Source organism: Alexandromys fortis, unplaced genomic scaffold (assembly GCF_014885135.2).
Source record: "Alexandromys fortis isolate MF-2015 unplaced genomic scaffold, M_Fortis_MF-2015_v1.1 scaffold_155, whole genome shotgun sequence".
NCBI classification, from domain to species: domain Eukaryota; kingdom Metazoa; phylum Chordata; class Mammalia; order Rodentia; family Cricetidae; genus Alexandromys; species Alexandromys fortis.
Window position 1 is genome coordinate 883,691 of NW_026068052.1, and position 9,341 is coordinate 893,031.

The window sequence follows — 9,341 nt, forward strand, 5'->3', positions numbered from 1 at the left end:
ACCTCACTCAGGATAGTGTTTTCTATTTCCATCCATTTGCATGCAAAATTCGAGAAGTCATTGTTTCTTTACCGCTGAGTAGTACTCTAATGTGTATATATTCCACACTTTCTTCATCCATTCTTCCATTGAAGGACATCTAGGTTGTTTCCAAGTTCTGGCTTTTACAAATAATGCTGCTATGAACATAGTTGAACAAATGCTTTTGTTGTATGATAGGGCATCTCTTGGGTATATTCCCAAGAGTGGTAATACTGGGTCCTGGGGCAGGTTGATCCCGAATTTCCTGAGAAACCACCACACTGATTTCCAAAGTGGTTGGACAAGTTTGCATTCCCACCAGCAATGGATGAGTGTGCCCCTTACTCCACAACCTCTTGCGCTCACATGAAAGTTAGTATCTTGTTTTAGTTCCTGGCCTAGAAAGTATACAATCCTTTCTTAACTGCCCTCCATATTTATAATCTCTCTCGCTGACTTATTCTTTATGATAGTATTTTATTATTTTCATGATTGTGGTGCTGGAGGCCAAACCAAGGGCATTGTTCATGCTAGGCATGAATCCTCTACCAGTGCTTTACTCCATCCTCTTTGTTAATTCTTTTCTCTTTTACCTTCCATTTAATTAATCTTCATCTACTTCTAACCTACTATTCAACACATTTGTTTTATTTTCATTTTACTTATTAAACATTTCACTTCAAGAAGTTTCCTTTTTTCAAACTTTTTTTAAAATATTTATTTATTTATTATGCATATAATATTCTGACTGTGTGTATGTCTGCAGGCCAGAAGAGGGCACCTCATTACAGATGGTTGTGAGCCACCATGTGGTTGCCGGGAATTGAACTCAGGACCTTTGGAAGAGCAGGCAATGCTCTTAACCGCTGAGCCATCTCTCCAGCCCCTTTTTTCAAACTTTTAAGATTACATTTTATAATAGTCTTTAGAGATGGAAAGATGACTCAGTGGTTAAAATACAGTGGCTGTTCTTGTAGAGGACCTCAGGTTTACTTCACAGTACCCACATAGTAGCTCACAACTGATTGTAACTCTAGTTCCAGGGCATCTTCTTCCCTCTTCTAGGTCCTCAAGCACTAGACCTGCATGTAGTACACATGCATACATTTAGGCATAGCATACATACACATAAAAATAAAAAACAAAAAATATTTAAAATTAGTCTTTGTTTCCATGAAGTTCATCGATAGTCAAAAATGTTAAAACTGTTGCAGCATAGAAATAACTAATTAGAATGCATACAAGCTTTAATAATCACTATAATTGTTTCACTAGGTGCTTACTACTATTAATCTGCCTACTTGCATTTTTAATATAACTTTTATTTTTTGAACTTTGAAAACATAGATGTTTTGTCACTGGTTTTATTATTCCAGTTTCTGAATCTTGAATATCTGTTTCTGTTAGCTGTCATTTCTGCTGTTATTCTTTTATGGCGTCTGGTTTTATATGGTGCTTGGTTAATGTTTACAGCTCATCATTGTTGAAAATTTTTATGAAATATTTTGAAACTGAAAATGAATATCCCTTAATAGGTTTGGGAGCAGTTATTCATAACTGTAGGTCTTTTGAGCCCTCTAGCCACCAGATTCTGTAATTTAGGACTGAAAACAAGCAAGTCTACTTGTGTTATAGCTCAAGGGACATTTCCCCCTGTGTGTTGTGCTATCTTCTACTCAGTGCCAAAGTAACCTTCTTTGTGGTCTTCTGGAATGGCTATGGGTAGGTACAAGTTTACTTCTGACTTAGTCTAACCATGTGATCTTGTGGAACTTGATATCTAGTTCCTGATTTACCAAGACCCGTCAAATTTTCAGTAAACGTTTGTCTACATTCACAAATACCCACCAGCCAAAATTAGTTTTAATTCTCTGCTTACCTTTCTGTGCCTTCACTTTTCCTTAGGTTTGGTTTGATAAATGTACTGCTACTTTTCCATTTGTCCTATTATTTTATTTAATACTTTTAGAAAAATTCTAAGCATAATATTCAACGTGTATGGTTGTTTTCAGAAGAAAAGTTATTTTGATATGGCTTATTCACTCTGGTTCTAGAAGCAAAACTATTTCTGTAGCCTTCTAAGACAATAGCTCTCTAATTTTTTTTAGATTCCTTTCTTTTCTTAGTTGAGTACCCCTTAACTATTGTGACTATCAATGGTATTAGTAAAATACGATACGGATTTTTATAAAATCAACCCTATGTTTTTCTTTTCAGGCTAAAGAGGCAGTAACAGAAACTGAGCAACAGGATCCTATAAACATTTTCACTCAGTTTTATATATTCAAGATTGCAGTCATGGAGGGCAACTCTGACAGAGGTATAAATGCTCTATGTATTAATGTGAACAATGAAAATCCCCAAAGAATAAAAATCCACAATAAGAAAATAGATACACTGTTTTGAAGATAACTGTGCTGAATAGGTATAATTACTTTTGCATAAAATTATACAACAATGCACAAAGAAACTGGGGGGTATGAGAAAGTAAAAAAAAAAACACAGCTACCTATCTAGAGGATCTGAAATGGGAAAATATTGGACAAGAATTGGGAATAATATATAGTATATTAAGGGATAAAAGAACTTAAAATTTCATGAGGCATTTTTATCAGTGAAATGTGAAAAGTTTCCTTATTAAATCTTTCCCTTTAACTTTATTTTAAATAGAGTTATTTCAAAACCTATTAAACTAAAAAATTATTTATGTGTGTGAGAATGTGTATATTTGTACATGATGCCACAGTATTTGGATTTTAAATAAAACCTTCATGGAGTTGGTTCTCTTTCATATGGGTTCTGGGATTGAACCCAGGTCAGCAGGCTTGTGAAGTAAGCACTTTTACCCACTAAGCCATTTTTACCATCCCTTTTAAATGTTTCTATTTAAATAGTATATATTGATTATATAGAATAGTAAGTTTTATTATGACATTTTATATATGGATATGGTATATTTCAATCATATTCATATTTACCTCCTGTTACTCTTTATTGTCCTTCTGATCTCCCACTGATGCTCCTCCTTTTCCCACTGATGCCCCTCCTTTTCCTCAACTAGTTCCCCTTTTCCATATTTTTTGAAGACCTAATGAATTTCATTAGGGTTGTTTATGAAGCATGGGTAAAGGCTTATTTATAGGAACATGAGCACCTTATCAGTGGTCATACCACAGAATAAAATACTCCCCTCCCCAATTAACCATTAAATGTGTTTAAGTATTCAAGGAAGTGTGGAGCCCAAGATTTCTTCCCTTCTCCATGACAGGATGTTGACTGACCCAAGCATATACACAAAGAACTCCAGGCAACTAAGGAATGCGAGAGTAGGAGAAATCGTCTTCCCTAGGGAAGAGTACACCAATTGGTTATCCAGTACCAAATGGTCAGCTCTGAAAATATACATACAAGTGACATATATTCTGTGCAGGCTATATTTATATGTGTGTAAATACATGTATACATATGCATGCAATAACAATTAATGGATAAAAGAGGTCTTAAATTTGAAAGAGACCAAGGAAAGGTATAGGGAAGGGTTTGAAGGGAGGAAAAGGAAGGTAGAGACACATGACAGAGGGCTGAGCTCCAAAATATATAAAGAACACAAGAAGCTAAACATCAAAATAACAAATGATCCAATTAAAATTGGGGTGCACGGACTGAGCTCCCAAGGTCCAGTTGAAGAGAAGAAAGAGGGAGAAGATGAGCAAGGAAGTCAGGACCGCGAGGGGTTGGTCCACCTACTGAGACGGTGTGACTGATCTAATGGGAGCTCACCAAAGCCAGCTGGACTGGGACTGAATGAGCATGGGGTCAAACTGGACTCTCTGAATGTGGATGACAATGGTGGCAGACTGAGAAGCCATAGATAATGGCACTGGGATTTGATTCTACTGTATGTACTGGCTTTTTGGGAGCCTAGTCTATTTGGATGCACAGCTTCCTAGGCCTGGATGGAGTGGGGAAGGCCTTGGACTTCCCACAGGGCTGGGTACCCTGCCCTCTCTTAGGACTGGAGGGGGAAGTGGGAGGGTGAGTGGAGGAAAGTGGGAGGAGGAGAGGAGGTGGAAATTTTGAATGGTATTATTTACGAAGCAAAAAAATGTTTTAATTAAAAAAAGAATCAACTAAGCAGGGCTCATAGGGGCTCATGGACACTGAAGTGACAATCAGGGAGTTTGTATGGGTCTGACTTAGATCCTCTGAGTATATGTTATGTGTGTGTAGCTTGGCATTCTCGTGGAGCTCTTAACAATGGGTGCAGGTTTGTTTCTGACTCTTTTGCTTGCTTTAGGGATCTTTTTCTTCCTACTGGGTTGCCTTGTCCATCCTTGATATGCAATTTTGTGCCTAGTCTCATTGTATCTTTTTATGACATATTTGGTTGATATCCCTTGGAGGCCTGCTCTTTTCTGAAGAGAAACAGGGAAGTGGATCTGTGGGAAAGGGAAGATGGCAGAGAGGGACTGAGAGGAGAGAAGGGAGGGTAAACTGTGGTTGGTATTTAATATATGAGAGGAAAAGAAATACAAAAAAATAAATAAGAAGAAACAACACAAAAATAAAATAAATAAAATTGGGGTGCAGATCTAAACAGAGAATTCTCAACAGAAGAATCTCAAATGGCTGAAAGACATTTAAGGAATTGCTCAAAGTCCTTAGTCACCAGGGAAATGCAAATCTAAACAACTCTGAGAATTAGTCTTACACCCAACAGAATGGCTAAGATCAAAAACATATTGATACCACATGCTGGAGAAGATGTGGAGTAAGGAGAACACTCCTCCATTGTTGGTGGGAGTGCAAATTTGTACAACCACTTTGGAAATTGTTACGGTGATTTCTTAGAAAATTGGGAATCAATTTACCTCAAGAACCAGCGATACCAATTTAGATAGGTTTCTCAATCATACCACAAGGACACTTTCTTAACTATGTTCATAGCAACATTATTCATAATAGCCAGAACCTGAAAACAACCTAGATGCCCCTCAACTGAAGAATGGATAAAGAAAATGTGGTCCATTTACGCAATAGAGTACTACTCAACTGTTGAAAACAATGACATCATGAAATTTGCAGGCAAATGAATGGGACTAGAAAAATAAAGCCATTCTGAGTGAGGTAACCCAGACCCAGAAAGACAAACATGGTATGTACACACTCACAAATGGTTATTAAGAGTAACGTATAAGATAATCAACCTATAATCCACAGTCCCAGAAAGGCTTTATAACAAGGGGGGCCCAAAGAGGGATGCATGGGTTTCCCTGGGAAAGGGAAGCAGAAAAGATCTCCTGGGTAAACTGGAGGCAGGGGTTGGGGGAATGAAGGGATGAGAACTAGAGAGAGTGGATTGGTTGGGCTGGGTGCAGGAGGCAGATGAAGGAAGGATGGAGGGGGAGAGTAAAGAAAGAGACTTCTTGATGGGGGAGCATTTTGGGGTTAAGGAAAAACTGGTGCCAGGGAAACCCCCAGAACCCACAAGGATGACCCCAATTAAGACTCCTAGCAATAGTGGACAGGGTACCTGAAAACTGACCATCTACTATAAGCAGATTGTTGACTTCCATAATTGCCATCACAGATAATCTATCCAGCAACTAAATGAAGCAGAGGCAGAGACCCACAGACAAGTACTATGCTGAGCTCTGACAGTCTAGCAGAAGAAAGGGAGGAGGGATTATACCAGCCAGGGGTGTAGTAGGAGATTGCTTGTCCGTTTCCCGGCGGCCCAGACCTGAAATAATCACATAGAAACTGTACTAATTTAAAACATTGCTCGGCCTATTAGCTTAGGCTTCTTGTTAACTAACTCCCACATCTTAAATTAACCCATTTTTATTATTTTTTATATTTTACCATGAGGCTCATGGTTTACTGGTAAGGTTTCTGGGCATCTCCCTGACTCTGCTTTCTTTTCTCCTCTATCTCTGGAATTCTTGCCTTCCTCTATTCTGCCCTGCTGTGGGCCCAAGTAGCTTCTTTATTAACCAATGGTAATAAAACATATTCACAGCATAAAGAGGGGAATCCCATATCAGAGGGGGGGTCATCATGGGGGAACCCACAGAAACAGCTGACCCGAGCTTGTGGAGACTGGACCAACAGTCAGAGAGCATATGTGGGACCGCCCTAGGCCCTCTGTATGTGTGGGACAATAATGTAGCTTAATCTCTTAGTTAATTCTTCTAACAGTGAGAGCAGGCTCTCCCTGGCACATATCTGGCTTTTGGTAACCTGTTCCCCTTGCTGGATTACCTGGCCTGGCCTTGATGTAAGGGGAGGATCTTGGTCTTGCCTCAACTTGATGTGCTATGCTTTGTGCAAGCCCATGGGAGGTCTGCCCCATTCTGAACAGAGATGGAGGAGGAGTTGATGGGGAGGGGAAGATGGAAAAGGGGAGAGGATGGGAGGAGACGAGGGAGTGGAAACTGGTTGGTATGTAAAAAAATGAAAAAATATATTATTTAAATAAAAATAATTGTGTATAAAGTATTCAAATGTTATAAATGGAATAATATTAAGAGTAAAATTTGTTGAAAATGTATGATAGAGAGACTCTCAAATTGAAATATTATACCTGTGTATAAAATAGTGAGTCTCCAAAGTGGTGTATAATACATGCAAGTAAATTGCCTTAGATTCCTTAATAAAAAAAGAAAAGGAAGGGAGAAATATTGTCGTTATAATCTCAACCATAAGAAATATACTTTAGTACTGTAAAATGGTCTTTTTGTCTTTTTTTAATTTTTGCTGATAATTTAATTTGGCTTGTATTAATACATATAATCTAGCTCTATTTTGCCATGCATTTATGTGGAATGTCTTTTTCTACCTCATCACATTCAAACTATGTGTCCTTAAAAGGCTTTCTTGAAAAGTATCTTATAGATACAATATTTCCCTGGTTTTAATCCATTCACTCACTCTGTATGTTTTGATTACAGAATTAAGTCATTTACATTCAAGACAATTATTGATATCCAAAGTGTTAATTGCCACCATGGTGGCAGCCTGCCTCTGCCACCAAAGCAGTTATGTCATCATACCATAAGCTATGTGACATGTGCACCCCTTAAGAGTGCCTGTCAGGCACAGCTTACTTTCTTGCTTCTTCCTCTTGTTTCTTCACTGTCTCTGTCTGCCTGCCTCTCTCACATCCTCACTCCAACATGGCCTTTCATTCTTTGTCCTCCTCCCCCAATAAACATCTTGCACTAACTTTATTGTGCACAGCGTCTTTGCTTAGTGGTATTCCTTGGCAGGGCCCACCAAAAAACTTCACCTTTCCTTTTTCATCCTTCACAAGGACTTATTGCCACTCCACTAATTCTTATTGTTTTATATATCTTTTGCTCCTTTTTACATGTTGTCTTTCTTTGTAATCAGGTGATATTCTATGGTTATCTACTTTGATTACTATATGTCATGTAATAATCATAGTTTGTTTTTGTGATTATCACAGGCTTATTTAAAACATAATAAATAGGCTGTTTTAAGCTGATAATTACTTTACTTTGATCATACCATCCACCTGCTTCCCCATAGTTTATATTTTTGATCAACTTATATTTTATATTAAATATTCTTTAAAATTATTATAGATATCTTTTAATAATTTAATTTTAACCTTCATTCTAAAGCTATAGGTGAGTTACACACTTATCAAGATTATTTTGAATTTAACTGTATACTTTCATGGTTTAGTTTTGATCTTGCTAATCAATATACTTTTCCTTCAGTTCCTTTAATGTTTGTTTATCTGGGAATTTTCATTGCCCTTCATTTCCTCGCCAAGTATTCCTAGTTAGCAGTTTTTTCCATCTGTACTTTGGATCTGTCTTCTCAATTTTTCATGGCCGGTAATGTTTCTGCCAAGAAACGTCAGTGCTGCTAGACTATTGGCACACCCTTTTATGTGCTGCCTCTTTTCAGCTGCTGCTTTCAAGATCTTCAGTCTTTGCTTTTGTATTATTTGATAATGTCTTGGTTAAGTCTTGCTTGCATTAAATCTGCTTAGACAGTTGTCACCTTCCTCCAAAGTTTAGAGTCTAAATGGATACTTGCATCTATTTTGAAATGTATTGTTTTAAAAATGTGTGGCAATCCGAGGAAAACTTGGAGTCAGTTCTCATCTTCAGCCGTGTGAGCTCCAGGGATCAAATTCAGGTCATCAGGTTTAGCAACAAGCATCTCACTAGCCCTGTTTCTCTGCATCCTTGATGTTTATTAAGCTTCTTTGAAATGTGTTATTTTGCATTATTAGTTGGGCAGTTTACAAATCTACACTTCTTTTTTAAAATATCTTATTATTACCCAGGCTGGTTTCAAACGCCTATGGACATGTGAGCCTCACACCTTGGTATTCAGAATGCTAGGACGACAGGTCTGTGTTTGCAGTTTGTATGACTCTCCAGTTCTTTTAGAGACTCTTACCTTATTTACTATTGGAGTGATGTATTCCATGATTGTGTTTGATCTTTGTGGCCTTGCATTGATGTCTGCATATTTGAGGAAGGAGGGAATTACTGTTTGTGGTTGTTGTCAAATCGCTTGATCTAGAAAGTCCTTTCATCAGTCGGTTCATTTGAAGATTTGGGGCAGGGTGATTGGTAAGCTTGTTGTTTATGTCCTTGGGCATGTCTCAGATAGATCAGTGAAGCTTGTATCTGGAAACAGGTTTAGATCTGGAGGTAAATCCATTGACTGGACCTAATGATTGGGTTCTCTCCTTCCACCATGTGGGTCCCAGGTATAAAATCAGATCATCAGGGTTGTGGATGAAGGTCTTAACACATCTCACTAGCCCACTTTTGCATCTTATATTATGAAATTTTGTCATTGGATCTATAAACAATTTGGTTTATATCTTCATTGAATTGATTCATTTATCAGCTTGAAATATCCTATTCTAGGTAGTTGTTCTTTGTTCTGAAATCTTTTGTCTCCTTTTTGGATTATTAGGTATAACTTATATGTCACTTAATATCTATTGTATCCATTTAATTTATAATTATCTACCTTTATGACAAATAATGGGATATAAGACCTCATTTCATTTTAATAGTGTTATAAATACCCCCAATTTTGGTGCTCCACAATGCATCCAGTCCATCTATTAGTAATGGAATTTAGGCTCTAGGTTCCATATTTTATTTTTTTTATTATTTTATTTTATTTTTTTATTGAGAAAAGGAAAAGGAAAAAAAAGTTTCAGCCTCCTCCCAGCCTCCCATTTCCCTCCCCCTCCTCCCCCCCCCCCCCCCCTTCCCTCCCCCCCCCCCCTTTCCCCCCCCCCCCCCCCCCTCCCCCCC

The 9,341-nt window shown here is 37.8% G+C and overlaps 1 protein-coding gene across 6 annotated transcripts in view; it reads left to right on the forward strand.

Annotated features, from left to right (window-relative positions):
* Positions 1 to 9,341, forward strand: part of Tex11 (testis expressed 11) — a 290,243-nt gene that overhangs the window by 169,980 nt on the left and 110,922 nt on the right. For all 6 annotated transcript variants that reach the window (XR_007588266.1, XM_050119701.1, XM_050119702.1 and 3 more), the window contains one exon: positions 2,239 to 2,341. Coding sequence is in view for 5 of the 6 variants with exons in the window: in XM_050119701.1 (XP_049975658.1) it covers positions 2,239 to 2,341 (103 nt within the window). In the remaining variant the exon portion in view is untranslated. The remainder of the gene's footprint in view (positions 1 to 2,238; positions 2,342 to 9,341) is intronic.